Source organism: Haemaphysalis longicornis, unplaced genomic scaffold, assembly GCF_048455015.1.
Source record: "Haemaphysalis longicornis isolate Haplotype H1 unplaced genomic scaffold, Haemaphysalis longicornis Haplotype H1 scaffold_12, whole genome shotgun sequence".
NCBI lineage: Eukaryota > Metazoa > Arthropoda > Arachnida > Ixodida > Ixodidae > Haemaphysalis > Haemaphysalis longicornis.
In genome coordinates, this window is record NW_027526225.1 from 91,515,246 (window position 1) to 91,535,056 (window position 19,811).

Genomic DNA, 19,811 nt, shown 5'->3' on the forward strand with positions numbered 1-19,811 from the left:
GCGAGTTCGCCGGCAGCTTTTCCTTTACCGTGTGCAGTCTGCAGTGCTAAGTCAGCTGTTGTAATTAGCGTGCTCCGCTTCACACAAAAATTAGCAGTGGCTTAGCTCGTCTATGTCAGAATATACGTATACATAGTGTGGGCTGAGGTTCAGGTGGTTATTCTTAGGTTTCCTGGTTGTCTAGGATTAGCTGATTATCATGCTTAGTGCTGCTAAAACGATTTCCAATCCAATCCAATTAAACACAATTCAATCCAATCCAATCCAGTTGCGGCGTCGGTGGCTCTGGCGCGCCAGCTGTGCGCCATGGGACGTCAGTGCTCCTCGCGCATGCGCGATATAACGAGTCACCAGAGAAACACGCAGCACCTTGTGAATTCCACATTTAGGGCTACAAACGTTTTACAGGCACAAACAAAAAAAAAATTCATGGTTCTCACACATGCGTATTTATCCACGGCCCATTTCTTCCCTTGCGTATGTCCCGCGAGTATAGTTGAGGGGGCACGTAAAACTTCATTTATGACGGAACAGTGACGGAGTCCAGAGGGCGTCGCGCAAGGCCGTTCCTCGGTGAAAGCCGCGCCTCCTGCCGCACTCGTCAGTAGTAAATGGCGGGAAAAGCTGGTCCGTAGCGAGCCGTCATCGCCTCGACGACGGCTTTCAACATCGTGTGCGGCTCAAAGTCAACCTGAGTGCCGTCTATGTTGGCATTAAGCTTGGTGCTGTCGTCACCCAAGTCGTCGAAGACGACGCACTTGTCGTCCGGGTAGGCGTCGAGCAGCTCGTTCATCTGCGCATTTCCAAAGAAGAAATGAAGATGCCGCGACAAGTTAAAGGGGCATCAAGAACGAAATTCAAGTTCGGTGCATTAAAAAGACTCGCTTGTCTCCATAACACTGATACAAATTATCGCAAACTTCAGACATATAATCGAGACAATAAAGAAAACATATGAAGCGGTGGCGAGTCCCTAGACGCTTTCCGGTGACCTCTCTGACATCACAAATTTTAAATCTATAGCTCTACCAGGCAACGGGTCTTCCGTGGCGTGCGGGACAACAAACTCCCAACACGGCGGAAGCGGTGGCGGGAGGAGGGGGAGAGGGGGGGTGGAGGGTTTCACTCACGGAGCACACTGTAGATGGCGCGGCGAATTTACCCAGCCTTCCTCGCGCGGAGGTGCCTGCTAGAAAGCGTCGGCATCGGCAATACGGCTTTGTCGTCTGCTTTAGCGACGGTTGTCTTGGGCCTGTTTTGGCGCAGCTTCGCGTCCATTGCGCGCTGCCTTCGCACGGCTTGATTACTTGTTCGACAGCACCTCCAGGGTAACCCGCACCAGACAGAATTAAGTGGTCGTACGACAAACATACGTTAAGTATTGGTTTGCAGGGCGGGAGAACGAAATGTACAAACCATATACAGATATATGGCCGCTTGAGAAACGCTACCTTTTGCGCACTGCTTGCCACGAATGGGACTGCGTTTTCTAAATCGGTGAATACCAATTCGGTTGAGTTTTAACAGGTATTACCAAATACGAATGGATCAACTGGTCCTGATCAATAGCGATTATAAAAAGTGCCGTCAGCTTTCTCGCAATTATCACACTTACGAAACTATTTAGTTTAAATCTGTTTAAATGGGAATCACTAAGCTCACATGCCGGATTGTTTCGGTGTCCGCGCTTGTGTCGCGCGGTGTTGTAGCCCCAAACTAGCACATCAGGATGGCTAGGTTCCGCTGTTCCACCCTCCGAAACACGCTCTTCTGGCAGAACCTCTGGTTTCACTCTTTGTAGAGCCACGTTTCACGTGTGCGAATTCTAGTGACGTCGCATGGGCAATTGTTGTGAATGTCGTTTAGAGCTTTGCTTTCTAACCACCTTCACAGCGTGGATTGGAGTCATTTTTTTAGATGCGGAGCATCTTATAGTCTGGGCATGTCCAGCGTCGGCGTCCGCACTCACACTGCGCATGCGCAACTATCCTCCTTCCCTCTCTCCCACGGCTGCGCGATACTCCCGCCACTTCTCTCGTACCAGTTGCGTGCACTTCGCTTTCGCTTCACCCGCGTTCTCGCGTCTGCTTTCGCGGCGCATGCTCGGCGCTTGCGCATCTCTTCTCCTCTCGTCTCAACCCGCCGCGGTGGCTCAGTGGCTAAGGCGTTGCGCTGCTGAGCACGAGGTCGCGGGTTCGATTCCCGGCCGCGGCGGCCGCTTTTCTGATGGAGGCGAAAAGCAAAAACGCCCGTGTGTACGAGATTTCGGCGCACGTTAAAGATCCCCAGGTGGTCAAAATTAATCCGGAGCCCTCCACTACGGCGCGCCTCATCGCCTGCGTTGCGTCGGCGCGTTAAACCCTACAATCAATCAATCAATCAAATCAATCCTCTCGTCTCCTCTCCTTCAACGTTGAATGTAAATCGGGTAGTGCTCTGCGCGCGTTCAGTTCAGCGCTTGCTGCGGTTGACTCCACTTCACTCCGTTCTTCCGATGAAGTGTGATGGAAGCAACAGTCCCGTCAGTTAGTGGGTTGGCGCAAGCAAGCGTCAGCACCACCAGACAAACTAACAGCAACGCTACGTCCAAAAGCTGTGCAGCGAAGGGCACGCGACGCTGAGCGGAACACAACGGAACCCCGAGATGCTCCGCATCTACTCAGCGTTCCCTTCGGGAAGATGGGGCTAATTTTTCTTTATGCGATAGGCAGCCGTCGACCTCAAGACTCACCATAAAACATGGCTGGGTGGTTGTAGTTCGGTCGTACCTTCGGAAGGCTAACGTCCAGTCAACACGCTGTTTTTAGTTCTGGCCCATATGACGTCATTTCCGCATATATTGCATCCCTTTAGCGCTAATTAAGTTGTTTAATATTTCTTGCATTTTTATATAGTTCTCTCGAACTGAGCTCATTTTGTTTGCTTTCGTAGCCCTTTTAAGGAGAGATAAATTCACGCATCTCCACGATGTGAATCATGACCAGTGGGTGAAGCACTGGGGATCGTTCTTACGGCAAATCACCCGTGAGAGTGCTACTGCTGATAAAACAATTTTCATTCAATCTAATCTAACACAATTCAATTTAATCCAATCCAATCCAAAACAAATCCAAATGCAATCCAACACAATGCAATGTTCTCCGCGCACGCGCAGCACGGCCCTCCAGGAGCTCTCTCTCTCACCCTCCCTCTCTCTCCCTCTCTCTCTCTCTCTAACCTTTTGTGATCCCTTTATTTTGTGCTTGTTAACCATTTGTGAACCTTTTGTTCACAGATGTTTCGATTCACACGGTGCAGTGCATCTCTCTCTCTCTCTCTCTCTCTCTCTCTCTCTCTCTCTCTCTCTCTCTCTCTCTCTCGCTCTAACCTTTTGTGAACCTTTCATTTTGTTCTTGTTTTCACAGATGTTTCGATTTACTCGGTGCTTTGCCGTGAGCACGGACGCCGGACAAGCCTCGGCTTTAGGTGCTTCGCCCATAAAATGTCCCCTTGAGCGCAAAAAAGCCGGCAGGTCGCGGGTTCGATTCCCGGCCGCGGCGGCCGCTTTTCTGATGGAGGCTAAAAGCAAAAACGCCCGTGTGTTCGAGATTTCGGCGCACGTTAAAGATCCCCAGGTGGTCAAAATTAATCCGGAGCCCTCCACTACGGCGCGCCTCATCGCCTGCGTTGCGTTGGCGCGTTAAACCCTACAATCAATCAATCAAAAAAGCCGGCAGCATCGGCGTCTACTCCCACTGGCTGCGACGCATCATGCGGCTGCATGGCGCGGGCCTAGGAAACATTTAAAGGGAGCCTAAATAGGTCGCGATTTTAAGCACGCTATCACTAGATAAGCGTTCTTTTATTTTCATGTTTACATGTGCAGTCTTGCCAACATGCAACGAAACTTTAACGTTTTTTTTTTTTTTTGCCTCTAAAGTAGCATCTATGACGCAGCTGGCGCTGAAGACTGCGGCGCCGCTTTGGACGGGTTCCGTCGAAGGCGCAGTCAATCAGCGTTTCCGGCTCCCACGCGAGCCCTGTTTTATTTTGTATTAAAATATTGTTTTCAACGCATTTTGTTGTTCACTGTAGCTACAGTATGCTGCACGTCTATTTTAATGGAATAACACTGCAAGTATCCGATCTCTATTCATATTTTGCTAGCGAAAGCCCAAACGACAGACATTCTTTTGGCTGAACAATCTCTACAAGAGCGAGTATGGTACCAGCTTTAGTCGCGCCAATATAAATGTTGCGCCAATATAAATGTCTCATTCGAGAATTATTTGGCCGGATGGCTGAAACGACGGACGGACGGACGGACAGACAGACAGACCAAAATTTCTTGGACTACATAAACGCGTAAATTTGGGTCGATTTAGCCCAAGAAGGACCATGATCTTTAAAATCTGCATCAAGCAGTGGATCAGGAGGATAGCCACAGACTACAAAAGGTCGCCGGAGGGCGCTGCAGTCTTCCCTCGCGGGACGTATGTGCGACCTCACACCGCTCTCTAATGCGAGCTTTGCTCGCTGTGCGCATGCAGCATTTCTCGCGCTAAGATGAGGTGCGGGTGAAATTTTCTTTCGACAATTGAAACCATAAGCGTTAGTACGTGTCCAGCAATTTCGGTTGAAAAGTAGAGTAGCTATTGAGCTCATTCTTGCCGGCGCTTTACCTCTTGTCTGCTAGAGACGCATCGTCTGCTACGCTCCGCTCCACGGGCTGAGTGCCGTGTCGATTTCACGGAATGAAACGCGTTGAGGGGCAGTCATCGGCTGCCGTTTTTTCCTTAGCGAGGAAAAAGCTGATAAATTTCTTTATTGTGTGCGCTTGATATTTTGGAATGTGTTTGAACGATTGATATTTTATTTGACATAATGTTTGATATAACATGTTTTGAGCATTTGAGATTTTGCAATGTGTTTTGAAGTATGTTGCACTCATGTTGTCTGCTGCGTGTACAGTCTGGTGTCAAAGGCGCAGTCAGATGGCTTTCAGTGCCGCCTCTCACCTTGGGACCAAGACGGACCGCTATTGAACGTTGTTTTGTCAATAAACAATAAACAACAACAAAAAAAATTGTCAATGCCCATATTTCTGTTGTTTGCAAGTTGCTTCACGGTTTTGCACTTCGGGCATCGAGATATAAACTGCAGACACATTGACGCTAGCAAGAAATATGCCATAAAAAGCATTGATTCTGGTTAATATGTTATTTCTCGCTTTTGAAATAATCAGCTGCTTCATTAGAAAGACGCATTTAAAAGCAACACGCAATTAAAGACGTGCGTTTACAACACCGCATTTCAATTTTACTTGGCCTTTGAATGAACTTGTGTTTGCAACGTTCATATCTGACTGCAAGAAAATGATTTTTTTGCTATGTAATGTGTGCGTCGGCAAATTTTGGCAGCAAAAAACATTCTGCAAGGCATGCGTTATTATTCCGGAATTCATAAAAAAATACATGCTTCATCGCCTAGATACAATTGTATAACTGGTGACGTTGAAGTATACTAACATTCTAAGCATCGCGAAAAACAAGCAGGTACTGAAATAACACAAAAAGTTTGAAATAAATACATCAACATATCTAAGTCTTCGGCAAGTCGGAACTACTTTAAACCGCCGAAGAAAGGAAAACAATTTGGGGGCATTCCCTTCGAATTTGACAAAAAATGTGTCGAGATTCACTCTAAACATTTCTCGGAAAGCCACTGGTAAGCCCGAAAATTGAAAACAAAGAAAAAAAACGCCCGCATTATAAAGGCCGATCAAATGTTTCTTTTTATTACTCAGTGGCCCATTAAGCTGCGCGAACTTTGGTCTTCCCAGGGCTCGGTGGCGTCGCCCATGACATACTACGTGATAGGCTGCACACACACGGGGACATCCTCGCCCATTGCCGTTTGGAGCGCGCCACTTTTCCACCTTTTCATCCATCTGTATCTCGACCCTTGGCGGTCATCTACCACAAGCTTCAGACCCGATGGTTTCCGACCCCTGCCCGCATTACCGCGATCTTCCCTGACATCTACATGGACGCATGTCCGCATTGTTCTGCCCCTCACGCATTGCTACCCCACATCGTATGGGCCTGTGACAGCATCCTACCCAGGCTCCAATCGAATCCCACCGTTCTTGCTATCACCATCGAAGAGCGCTGGCAGGGCCAAACCCAAACCCAAAGTCCAGGGAGACTTGGTCCGCTTCGCCAACGGCACCAGACCCCCGCCCAGAAGGAACCCTGCTGTCCGACAGACGACGGAGAAGACGTCGCAGCTCTGTCTGTCTGTCTGTCTGTCTGTCTGTCTGTCTGTCTGTCTGTCTGTCTGTCTGTCTGTCTGTCTGTCTGTCTGTCTGTCTGTCTGTTTGCCTGCCTGCCTGCTCATCTGCTTGTCTGCCTGCCCGCCTGCCTGTTTGTCTCTCTGCCTGCCTGTCTGTCTGCCTGCCCGCTTGACTGCTGTCTGCCTGTATGTCTGCCTGCCCGCTTGTCTGTCTGTCTGTCTGTCTGTCTGTCTGTCTGTCTGTCCCAGACCCTCGTCCCCCTCCCCCAGAAAAAAAAAGGAACCCCGCTGTCCCACGGACGACCGAGAAGGCGTCGCAGGTCTGTCTGTCTGCCTGTCTGTAGAATCGCTATTGCTGGCTGGGTGGATTTGCACGCGGTGGCCCCTGCGGAGTCTCTCCCTCACCCCCGCACCGCCTCCTCGGGTCCCCGGTGAGGACAATGCTGCTGCCGGCTGACCGCGCCGGTCAGCCCTTTGCCTGCCAAGCGCGGCGGGGATCCCTCTTACGCCCGGGAAACGCGAGGGCCCCCCTTCGTGAGGAAGCAGCGCTGCGTTCACTGGGTAAACTTGAGATTCGACCGGTCTCTCGCACTGTGTGGGGCAAGGAGCTGAGCTTACCTTCATGCTGAGCGTATCGGGGGTGTCGTAGGCCATGAAGCGGGCTAGGTCGCCCTTATAGTTAAGCCAGCGCCATACGTGCGTCTGTGAGACGTTATCGAAGGAGTACGTCAGGTCTTTCTCTTGCACCGGGTACTTGGAGGCGGTCTTCTTCCCGAACTGCGGAAGAGGCAGCCCAAGGATGAGAAAACGCAATGCGAAGTGCGACGGGAGGACTGTGCAGTCGAGATTACCAAGGCACGCATAAATGGCGATATCTGCGTGCGGGTGCGCGAGTATGAAACGCTGGTATACGATACGAAATGAATTGAGCAAGCAGAGATTGCGGAGAGTTTTGTGAAACGACCCGTTATGTTGACGCGCTGCTTCGTGCGGTCGGACTTAGGTTTGTTGGTATATGTTGCGGTATTTTACGGGATGGAAAACGTACTGTTTTCTTCGGCTTCTTTTGCGTTTTGTAGATTTCACTCTACGCAACTCTTCATCGTAGGTGGGTGGTTTGCTTGCATTTCCTGGGTTACCGTTTACTCTCCCTTCATTGAGTAAAAGCGCTCATCTTATTCCCCACTTCTTCCCCTTCATTTCTTTCCATCTCTCCCACACCACCTTCTCGCGTACCCTCCCAACTGCTCTACAGCCTTCTGCGTTGATTTATAAATCCCGCTTATCCTCCTTTAATCCGTTCTTGCTCTGATCTTTAGGCCAAATATCTGTGGACGAAACCGGTCTAAATAGATGAGGATAGTTTCGAAATAAAACCTGCGAACGACAATCTCAGGGAAGCCATTGCTACCTGTACATGCGGCTATTCATTGTTTTGTATAGTCAGTTGACCACGTGCCATGGTAAACGGTCGTTTGTGGAGTTCATCGAAGAGCGTACATCGATGTTATAAAATGGTTTGAGACGTGCAAGCGACGAAATGACTCGGAGGGTTGTGCCCAACTCTACGTCTGCGCAACTTTGGGTACATTACTCAAAGTACCCAAAGTACTCAAAGTACTCAAAGTACTCAAAGTTGGGTACATTACTCCGGCGGACTTGTCGGGGTTCTGACAAAAGGTTCCATTGCGTGCACGTCTTGCGTGAGAAGTGTAGTGGATGGAGAAGCCTTCCTGTCGCCCCTCGATTCATAGTGTGTCGCATTAGCAAGGGTTGGAATACCAGTCGCCTATGAAGGATTCAGTAATTTGTTTACTAGAGAGGAGATGATGACATATTACGCATGGAATGTGGAAATTACTGCATGCAACAACAACACAGCAAAAAAATGTACGTAAGAGAGGTGTGCTTCATTGACTTGAGGAGACGCTGAGCCACGAGGACCAGAACTACCCGTGAAATTATCCTTGGGAGCAATTTAACCTGAGGAATGTGTATATTGCTCCCCCATTGAATAAGGACACGTGGCAAATTACCCTGCCAGCGAGATGAAGCTGGTGCAGTGTTAACTTACAGAGACATTTTCGGGGTGCAACTTCTGGCTTCGGCTGGCCTCTCATCGGCAATATAAAAAACAGAACATCTGAGCAGTGTACAAGTAGAACGCTCACGAGTAGATTCTCGGAGAGGACAGCGAAGTCTGTCTCTTGTAACATGTCGCGTACGTGAAATAGGCCTTAAAGCGACTGGTGTGGCACTTGTTCGTGGGATGATACCGAGACAAAAGTACTTCCTCGTTCTGGAGGCATCGCACAATTTAATGCGGCGGCAGCTTCCTCGGCCACCCCGTGGAACTCCCAACGGGAGGCCACACGACCGTTACGTATCTGCGACAGCGGCGCCACACTGACCCGCTTGCGGGTGTAGCGCTGCACGTCTTCGGGCTGGCCTCCGATTTCTCCGACGAAGTCGATCTTCGCGACGTTGCTCCACGCGTAGTTGATCGCCGTGGTGACCGAGAAGCAGAGCCTCGTCTGGTTGAGCCTTGTCTTCCAGTTCGGGAACTCCTGGAGGATGTCCAGCTGCGGGCGCAACAATTTAGGGCAATACTCAGCTGCAAAGATGGGAAACAACACACAACACAACACAAACAAAGCAACACAAATAACACAACACGAACAAAACAAACAATGCAACACAAACAAAACAACACAACACAGACAACCCAATATAACACAAACAACACAATACAGGCAACACAACACTACACTACACTACACTACACAACACAACACAACACAACACAACACAACACAACACAACACAACACAACACAACACAACACAACACAACACAACACAACACAACACACACACACACACACACACACACACACACACACACACACACACACACACACACACACACACCTTACAATTATTTCTAAATTCAATTCCATATACAGTAATTCCTCGTTAACTCGAACTCGCATATCTTGAAAAATTGGCTAAGTCGAAATTTTCCGCGGCAGGGAACCATTTCCTATAGGTCCCATGTACTTGGTGCCCTTTATTTCGAAGTTTTTTTTTGGCGCCAATCTGCGGATACCTTGAAATCTTGACTGAGTGTGGAGTGAAGATTTCGCCGCCGCGGCCCATTTCACAAGATTCGCACGATTCTGCAGCGCCTTATTGACATTCGTTTTTTTTTTTCTCTCGTTTGGCCGTGCCTATACCACAAAGCCCATGTTTTCCCTGAACGCGAAGTCTGCAGAGCCTACAGGGAAATCAACTTCGTCAAGTAATCCTGTGGCACTTCATGTGACGGTAGAAACATACGCAGAGGTTATAGAGCAGGATGTGACCGTGACAGGAGAAGTTACGGACGCCCAAAATCGTTGAAATGGCCACAAACGGAGGGGACGGTGAAGACGGCAGCGACGACGGCGAAATCCTCGAGAGGTGCCGACATCTGCTTAAGCGAAGAATTGGCTGCGCTTGCTGCGAAATAACTTTGAGTGCAGCGGCGGGGAAGATCGGCTCATGCAATGCGTCAAGCAGCTCGAGGACTCCTTACTAGGCCCGAGTGCGGCCGCAAAGCAGACCAGAATTACACAGTTCTTTTCTGCCAAGTGAAACTTGCAGTGCCACAAAATACAGCCGGTGAACGTCTCTTGTATGTTTTTCGCTTTCAAACCTTTATGAAAAGCAAGATTGGAAGCAGCTGTTGAAGCTAATAAGTAATAACGCCTTTTTTTGCAAAGAACTCAATATGTCATGGCAATTCGCGCAACTTTGCTTATCTCGAAAATCCGCTTATCTCGAATTATTTCCCGGACTTCGAGTTAAGGTTTAACTGTAATTTGTTTCTACGTAGCGGCTTTCTGTAACCGTACTCCCCCTGTAGACGGGCGTGTTTTGACAGCAGACAGGAATTGTGTGCCGCTTACAACTCCACTGTGGACTAATTTTGACAAATGAAACGTTAGACTCGCGTTAGTCTACAATTTCAGTGTTTTTTTCCTTAACACGAAAGTGCTTTATGCCAGGGTACACCAAGATCTCAGTGACGTCATAACCGTCACGGAAGTGACGTCGTCAGAAAAATTGCCATTCATAAGTCAGTAGTATTAACTCTACGCACGTGACGCGGTGGGGCCCGGTTTCGAACCCACGAGCTCTCTCGCCACAACGGGAGGTACGTGCCTCACTACCCACTACGCCATGAACAGAAGCGTGAGCAGCTATACGAACGCGCCTTATGTCCTTCCCTGTGACTCATTCACTGAAGATGGTGCTGCCGTCTAGGAGAGGCGAAGCGAAGTAGCGCATCATGACGCTAGTGAGCGCCGACAGTTGTCGCCTCGATGCCAGCACGTTCGTGTACGACGGACGCGCGTGAATTGAGGCACCCTCCACTGTCGCGTTGTTCCCATGACCGTTATGTGTTTCAAGCTGCCGTTTCTGTGCATGTCATTTTTGGTTTTTTTTTTGTCCCGGAATAAAACGGTTATTTGTTTTCTTGCGTGTCGGCGTCACTTCGTCTGGCGGGGTCAGGCTCGCAAACCCTTCGCACATGAAAAAGGTTCCTTTAACATTCAACTGCTCCTGTTAAGGCCCCTTTCACGTTCGTGTTTTACGGATTCCTATGAAAGAGGGAGGAACCACAATTTTTTGCAAGCTACCTACTCTAGATTGAGGACTACAGAACATCAACACTAGCTCTGTAGCGAGCGCACGCTATTCTTTGTGGACACGACCCGACGGACACAGGCGACCTTAGTGAGAACCTAGCGCAAGACAGCGTTGCTGTAAAAAGGCGACACGCACCCTTCAGGATCTTCAGCGCAAGATTACGGCCGCTTGTAGTGCATCGACCTCGCAAATCGGAGTCCAAAATGCGGGTAAGTGTCACGCCGTAGTGTTGGGCTACGCATTTCGGACCTCGTGGATATCCGCAGGGATCAGGCAAATTCGGAATTTTTAGAGCGGAGCTGTGCGGCCGCTGTGCAATAGTGTCCGGAACCTCCACACCGAAAGGCTTCGCGGCAAGGCCAACTCCTCCGTGCCTTAATGTGGGATATGGTTACTTGAACAGCGAATGCGAAGCATTTAAAAAAATTACGCATCTACACGAAGTGAATCATGACGAGTGGGCGAAGCACTGGGGTTCTTACCGTAAATCACCCTTTAGAGTGCTGACTGCTGCTAAAATGATTTCCAATCCAATCCAATACAGTTCAATTTAATCCAATCTAATCCATTTAAATCCAATCCAATCCAATCCAAATCCAAATTCAATTTAATCGAAGCCAATGCTCCTCGCGCATGCGCAGCACGGCTCTCCAGGAGCTCTCTCTCTCTCTCTCTCTCTCTCTCTCTCTCTCTCTCTCACCTTTTGTGAACCTTTTATTTTGTTCTTATTAACCTTTTGTGAACCTTTTGTTCATAGGTGTTTTGATTTACACGGTGCTGTGCATCTTCCCCCCCTCTCTCTCTCTCTCTCTCTCTCTCTCTCTCTGTAATCTTGTGTGAACCTTTTATTTTGTTCTTGTTAACCTTTTGCGAACCTTTTGTTCACAGATGTTTCGATTTACATGGTGCCGTGCGTCTCTCTCTCTCTCCAACCTTTTGTGAACCTTTTGTTCAGAGATGCTTCGATTTACACGGTGCTGTGCGTCTCTCTCCAACCTTTTGTGAACCTTTTATTTTGTTCTTGTTAACCTTTTGTTCACAGATGGTCCGATTTACACGGTGCTGTGCCGTGAGCACGGACGCCGGACGGACAAGCCTCGGCCTTAAGGTGATACGCCCCTTAAACAGTGCAGTATAGGGTCTGGTCGTAAGGCAGAGGGCACAGAGCCTCGTCCTACCGATTGTGGCGTGGGCGTCATAAAAGGAATACCGGTAGGTCTCACCGATGTCGAAGAGGAAACTGTGCGTCCTCTGCCTTTTGTTCGCTCCTTACTGAGCTGGTTTAAATCTGTTGCAAACCCAGATTTCTCGCGAATGCTGTTCAAGTAAGCTGGGACGAACGCGTCTGTCGCTGAAAAGCGGGCAAGATGGCGGTGACTGGAAGAAGACGAAACTGAGCTGCCCGTCAAGAGTAGCGATGGAAATCTGATTGGGAACACCGAAGGACGTTATTCTTTTGCAACCGGAAGCCCGGGTACCCCTTCGGGAGTACGCTCAAAAGTATGCAAGGGCGCCTCAATAATACCATAACACGATATAATGAATTTATCAAACTGCTGGTACGCGCGCAGCGGGAAAGACTTGGAACGCTAACGTATTCGTGGGCAAACATGTCATTCGGTGTGTGTACGCACTCCTGGCCATCAGCCAGTTACGCGATTACTTTCGGGTGGGGCAGTTGTGGTTATTAATTCCTTCGATTTTTTTCATACAAACATGTGCCCTAAAAACTGGAAGCAAAACGTTATCTTATTTGAATCGTATTGCAATTATTCCTCTAGAAGTCACGTAACTTGTCGGAAATAATGTCCGCCTGGCCCTAAAATAGGCTAGCAAGTACACCGTTAGTATTACCGTCGTAGCTCTCTTTCAATAGTGGCTGGTAAGAAGAAAATGAAAAAAATTAAAGCCGTTCCACTCAATGTCAAAGCTGTCGGACGTGCAGAGCGGTGATTCGCCGGAATTGGCTGCAGCGCCGTTATTCGCTCACTGCTGCCACCCAATGCATTTCAAATTTCCCGCCTTCGCAGCGCTCGCGCGCCCCCTGTCTGAAGCTGCGCCAGCGGGAGTTCTGTTCTTTTGTGCTTGCTTTAATTTCATATGCTGGAGCTGTTTTGCGTCATTTCGAACGTGTAATTTTTTTCTTGCGTGGCTGGAGCGTTTCTGCGTCATTTCGGATGCGTATTTTTTTTTTTTTTTTTTGCGCGGCTGGAGCCTTTCTGCGGCATTTCGAACGCGCCATTTTTTTTTTCTAGAACTGACACTTTTTTTCGCGTACTAAGGTAAAAACCAACCCAGCGAGCGTTCATAACTAAATGAACGCGGGGGCTCTCGGTTATATACACAGATTTTGCCTTAAATGTACTCGCAGTTTTCTTTGCGGTAAACAATGGGGATATGTCTGACAAGCGCCAGTGGTTCAAGAGGTTCCAACGGATATGCCTATTTAAACCGCGTGGTTTTCGAAGCCTCCGCGTTACACCCTGACGACGACACATCAGGCTGTACTTGGGTCCGTTATCCCGCTTCGCCGCCTGATTCCGGCCGTCGCATCGGCCGTTAGCGAGCTACGACGACAAGGCGAGCCCATAAGTGCTCTGCACTTAAAACAGAAAAAAGCACCGTATGCGCGGGGGCGGGTTTGTCCATGATCGAATACACCGACCAGCCGTCACCCTGTCTTACGTTCTCGCGGTTTCACTCACCATTCCTCGGACCTCCTTGTTGGATGGCCTGATGGGGTTCGGATAAGACGCCGCCTTGTAGAGACAATCAGGGTGAGACTTGAGGAGTTGGTTGGACTCGTCGCTGGAGTTGCTTGTGCTGATGCCCACCAGGTCAGCTTTCCTGCGCGGTGTTGCATTGTGCGTTATCTCGAGTGCGTCTACTTCACAGTGCGAGAGATAAGATACTGTACCGGCCCCGCAAGCAGGATTGTTTTGTTGTGAGCGCCCGGCCAGTGTGGCTTACTGTGCACATCTTTTGTCATGCTCGCAATGAGCAAGTCTCTTTTTGCATGATCTCTTTTAATGCATAGTAAGCATTTATCTAGTTGCAATGGGAAAACAAGAGCAAAATTATCGCATTTGCTCGTGAATGTGAGTCAAAGCACGAAAGAAGGTGAGAAGCTTGATTGATTGATTGTAGGGTTTAACGCGCCGACGCAACGCAGGCGATGAGGCGCGCCGTAGTGGAGGGCTCCGGATTAATTTTGACCACCTGGGGATCTTTAACGTGCGCCGAAATCTCGTACACACGGGCGTTTTTGCTTTTCGCCTCCATCAGAAAAGCGGCCGCCGCGGCCGGGAATCGAACCCGCGACCTCGTGCTCAGCAGCGCAACGCCTTAGCCACTGAGCCACCGCGGCGGGTAGAAGGTGAGAAGCTATTGTAGTTCTTTGGCGTGGAGGTTTGTCATCTTTTGGTTGCATAATCGTGTGCTGGGCTGGGAAGTGGGAAAGAGGGACTGGGTTTGAACGTTTTCCAGGCCAGACAGACAAAAGTGGTGAGGCGGACCCCCTACCCCTCTTTTACACGCATATGTGCCGACCTCGAACTGGATCTTTCTAGCAGGGTGTGACGCACTTACATGTATGAAACACGAAATTTGTTTGTGAACGGGAACTGCTACAAAGTCGGTGGCCACGACGGAAGACTCCCCCCATCTTTGAACGGTGGCGGCAGCTGGTGTATGTAAGCGAAACAAGCGAGCTGCGGTTATCCCATAACGCCTCGTATTCCCTTTAAAGTAATCCATTATATCATCTCAAACGAGCGACGAGCAGAAATGTTTATCTGCCGTAGCATTTGGCTCGCCTTCCCACGATATGGCATCGCGCAGCAAGGCTGGACGCGTAGTCCTTTGATTCCTCCGCCATATTGTTTGGTGCCCAAATCCCAGCCGTTGTGCTACTCGCGCCAGTGCACTTGAGGGCGTAAACCTCTACTGGCGTCAGTAGCCTGTCGTGCTATGTCACGTGCAGCTAAAAACGTCGACGCAACCTGGTCCTCTTTTACAGGCAGAAGAAGCTAAAAGATTCAGAGCCTGACGTGCCCAGTATTTGTGCGGGTTCTCCCACCAGGGCCAGAAAGATTCATCTACTCCTGAAATTCCTTCGCGCCCAGTTGAAATCATACGAAGGTCCGCTAGGTGGTCCAGTGCCGTCCGAAAGCCGCTTCCTGGAGAGACGCCAGGCGTCGCCAACGCGCATTAATCCCGCGAAGAGTGCGACTCTCAGCGCGGGCTTTTTGCTACTATCGTAAAAGAGATACCCCGGGCTCACATCGGCTCCGATTTTTTTTTGTTTGCCGTTCTCCATTCGATCTTTTAACGGTTATTCCTTCACATCTGATGTGTGAACTTTCTAACTTTCCGAGGAGTCTGCTGACACCACAGTTGTGACCATCGGACGTTCCCAGCGGATTTTATACGGTGTTTCCATCTGCGCCACGCTGGTTTCACTGCTAAGCCTCACCATCAGGCTTGGCGGGGCGGACGCCTCTCCGCCGCTTCGACGCGCCACACCACGTATGTCTTCCGGCATCTACCCCTCCGACTGAGGCACCTCCTCGCGCTTCCTTCTTCGCCGAAATGGAATACGCCGTCGAAGGTATCGACCTCGACCACACCGAACTCCAACCCGGGTGGCTTACACTACGCCACCGCCTTCAACGCAAGACCCCGACTGCAGACAATCGCACTCCTGCCGCCGGCTCATGTGCCTCAACGACACCCAGCGGTGTCGGGCAACAACACCGCCGCCGCAAACCCAAATAGAGTAAGCCTCCCGTCACCCCATTGCCGGAAAATGATATCAAAGTTGTCCTCCGCCCGCGAGGCGGACTGGCCGTCATCTCCATCGCCGCGGCTACGCTTGATGATATCATCATGCAAGCTGCAGGACTCACCCACAATGACGAGGATCAAGTCCGAATCCAAGCTAGAGCCAACTACATAATCATCAGCACCCCTCACGAGTAACGAGCCACACGATACACCGGTATCACGGCCATGACGTTTCTGCACCGTCCAACTCGGCGCTAGGAGTGATCTTCAATATTCCCAGCACGGACACTGCAGAGCAAATACAGCACAGCCTCATGCACTATAATCCCGATCTGGGTATTCTCGATGCGAAGAGACTGAACTCTTCAAACATCGTACAAATCCTCTTCGAAGGCACGACCGTTCCGTTTTGAGTGCGATATCGCGCTGTTACCTACCGCTGCAAGCCTTACAAGCGAAAGACGGAAGCCTGCACCACGTGCTGGCACACCGGCCACCGCAAGGACGTCTGTCCTACTATTCAGCCACCGTCTCGCTGCGTACAATGCGGACTCGTCAACCCACCGGACCCGCACAAGTGTACTCCGAAGTGCATTGTGTGTGGGGGCGCCCACTTAACGGGCTCTGCTGAATGCTCGAGGCACTTTGAACCACGACGACAAACACTCACATACGCTCAAGTCGCCGCTACCGCCCGGACTTCAACGGATGGGGCCTCACCGAGTCAGCGACAGGCTTCACATTCCCCTGCCTTAGGGAAGCCCACGAAGCAACAAGACTCGAAGAACAAGGCCAACCAGCCACCCCGCAACCCGAATGCTGAAGCCACCAAGGTGAGCAACCAGCATTCCTCTCTCTCTAGCTCGCTGCACAGTCCCCCCAACATCCCTAACGTTTTTCTTCAAGACCTACGAACACTTCGACAAGAATTTGCACAACTTCGCAAGGAAAATGCCATGCTAAGACAAGAAAACTTTGCCCTCAAACATGCCGCTAAGCCCTCCACAATGCCGACTAACCCCCCTCCCCTCCTCTTCCACAAAAAACTCTACCGAGTTTCCCCCTCCTGCCCCATCAAAGTCGGTAGACTCCAACACATCGCCTCCCTCCAAGAGACTGGCAACAGAATCGACTGCTCCCATTGATGACAGCCAACCCTTCCTCGTCGACCAGATTGCAGCCGTTGAACGTACTTGCCATAACGCTTTATCCGAGAATAAAGCTGAGTACATCCATCTTCATCAAACCCAATTGACTAACCAAGCTACCACACAGGCAATGGTGGAAGCCTTAAAGACAGAGATACACGCCTGCCTCACTCAATTCCATGAAATCAAAACGACTTATGCCGCCCTTTTGGTCTCATACGCAAGCTCGCAACTTCTTCCTGATCTTCCTGATGACCCATCGCAAGACCTCTAGCATGCTCCGTATCTGGCAATGGAATTGCCGGGGCTACACAAAAAAGAGAAACTCCCTATTGCTCCTCACCCAATCCCAAGACAAAGCCCCTGATATAATCGGTTCCAAGACGCTGGGATAGCAGTCAAACTGCCGGGTTACCAAAGTCTTCAGCACACTGGTCACCATGTTACAGCCATTCTAGTCCAACGAAACCTAGTAGTCAATCAGATATCCCTGACTGAGACAACATTCCCATATATTTTCGTTGAAGTGCTCCCTTGCCGCAAGGGTGACAGTAGCATCTTCCTTCTAAACATCTACAGCAGCCCCAGAGAGCACCAACACAGGTTCAATTCTCTCCTCACTGCAGCTTCGCGGAAAGCAGCCAAGCGCCCCCTCCTCGTTGTCGGCTATTTCAACGCCCCTCACACGTCATGGGCGTTGTACCACGTTGTACCTTATACCACTAAAAAAAGTCGCCTATTGTGGGAGCAAATGCAAAAAGGTAATTTCACTCTGGAATCAGATCCTTACACGGCCACCCGTCTCGGTACGAGTGTGCAGAGGAACACTGCCCCCGATTTAACCCTATCCAAAGATGTGGAACAGCCATAGGTCGGCGTACTCACTCGTGAGTACACTCATTTGTACTCATTTGTACTCAAACTCACGAGTGAGTACGATGATGATTGATCACACACCCAGACAAAAACAGTGAGTACGATGACGAGTGAGTACAGGGGTAAGTCCACTACTCGTGAGTACAGTACTCATGAGTACACTACTCATGAGTATGAGTAATCATGAGTACAGTATTCATGAGTATGAGTACACATGAGTTCGAGTACTTATGAGTATGATCACTCATGAGTACACAGTACTCATGAGTACACAGCACTCATGAGTACACAGTACTCATGAATACCGTTTTTGCGAGTGCTTGCACTCTTGAGTATATGCACTCCTGAGTACAGTAGTGCAAACAAGAAAACGGACGACAAAAGCTGCCACCCGAAGACACGAAGAATAACGCAGTTTACGGCCACGGCTGCACCGACAAGCCCCGAGCTCCCCTGAGCCCGACTCGGCCTGAGAACAAGAGGAGACGCCAGACGCAACGCGAGTGCTTACGTTCCGTTTCGCTTTCTCACATGTACTTGCCTTCGCGCAGTAAGTCGCCCAACGACTGTGCACCGCGTCAGACGTTTTCTTCCTCTGTTCTGATTTATATGTAACCTTTTTCTAATCAATTAAACAATTTATTTTTTCTACTTAGTTTTTCATTCGAACTACGACCTAGCTAACAGTGCAGATAAGTTGATTATTCGTGAGTAATACAAATTGAGTACTCATGAGTACAGATTGAGTACTCATGAGTAGTACTCATGAGGAGTAGTACTCATTGAGTACTCATGAGTACAGATTGAGTACTCATGAGTACAGATTAAGTAAGAATACTCGTGAGGACAAATGAGTTTGAGTACAAGTGAGTACGATTACAAATGAGTATTTGATGAGTGAGTACGAGTGATTTTGTGAACAGACGAACTTTTTGAGTCCGAGTTCAATTGAGTACAGCGTGAATGAAAAAAATTGTGATTGAGTTTGAGTGAGTTCTTTCTGTTTTGCCGACCTATGGGAACAGCTGCAATGGACCTGCACCGAATACACCTTGGGTAGTGACCACTACATTCTACAATCGGATGTCTCCATTGCCAAGCAGTACAGTCCCCCATGCCGGCATACTCGCATTACGGATTGGGACAAGTTCCGCCAGATCAGATCCCACCCTCAACTTGCAACACCTCCGGCTGCGGACAACTACACAACTTGGGCCAAGCAACTCTTACAAGACAGCCAAGCAGCCAGCGCCCGCCTTGACCCGGATATCCCCTCTGACAGAGTCGCCTTCAGCACTTGTGGCAGGCTTACCGCAGCACACAGAAGCGTTCGCTGCGTAACAAGGCAAACCGGGCCCTCCGCCGTAAACTTGCTGAACTCGCCAACACCATACAGGATTATACCAAACAGTTGGCCCAAGAACAGTGGCATCAAATTTGTGACCAGATGCGGGGAGCGCTCAGTATGCGCAAAACTTGGACCCTCCAACGGCACCTATTCAACCCTGAGAACACACGCACGCCCCAGTCTCGAAAACTACAGAAACTCATGAACAATACCCCTGGCCCCCTCTTCCAAATCATGACAGCTTCGCTCCCTATACATACAGGAAGGATCACAAACACAACTCCCAGCCTATCGCGGAGAAGATAACGACCAACTCGACGCTGACATCACCAGGACGGCTCTTCAAAGCATCAAACCTGGTTCAGCTCCCGGTCCCGACTCTGTCACCAACAAGATGCTCCGCAACATAGACGTCGCCTCCACCACACAACTAACCGAATACTACAATCACTACTGGCGAAGTGGCACTCTCCCTCGAAACTGGCATACAGCAGCAATTTCTTTCATCCCAAAACCCGGCAAACCTGTAGCCCTGGATCAGCACCGCCCCATCTCGCTTACCTCCTTCGTTGGAAAAGTGATGGAACACGTCATCCTAGCCAGACTTACCCACCACGTAATTCAAACCAAAGCCCTTCCACAAAAAATGCTTGGATTCAGACCTAAACTCTCTGCTCAAGATCTACG

At 49.7% G+C, this 19,811-nt stretch overlaps 1 protein-coding gene across 1 annotated transcript in view; it reads right to left on the minus strand.

Annotated features, from left to right (window-relative positions):
* Positions 1 to 426: 426 nt before the first annotated feature.
* The window catches only part of LOC144162068 (uncharacterized), a 47,854-nt gene continuing 28,469 nt past the window's right edge, over positions 427 to 19,811 (minus strand). Inside the window, exons 5-8 of the mRNA XM_077692578.1 lie at positions 13,673 to 13,814; positions 8,685 to 8,855; positions 6,892 to 7,050; positions 427 to 793 (exon numbers count right to left, since the gene is read on the minus strand). Coding sequence (XP_077548704.1) covers positions 602 to 793; positions 6,892 to 7,050; positions 8,685 to 8,855; positions 13,673 to 13,814 — 664 coding nt within the window. The 3' untranslated portion in view covers positions 427 to 601. The remainder of the gene's footprint in view (positions 794 to 6,891; positions 7,051 to 8,684; positions 8,856 to 13,672; positions 13,815 to 19,811) is intronic.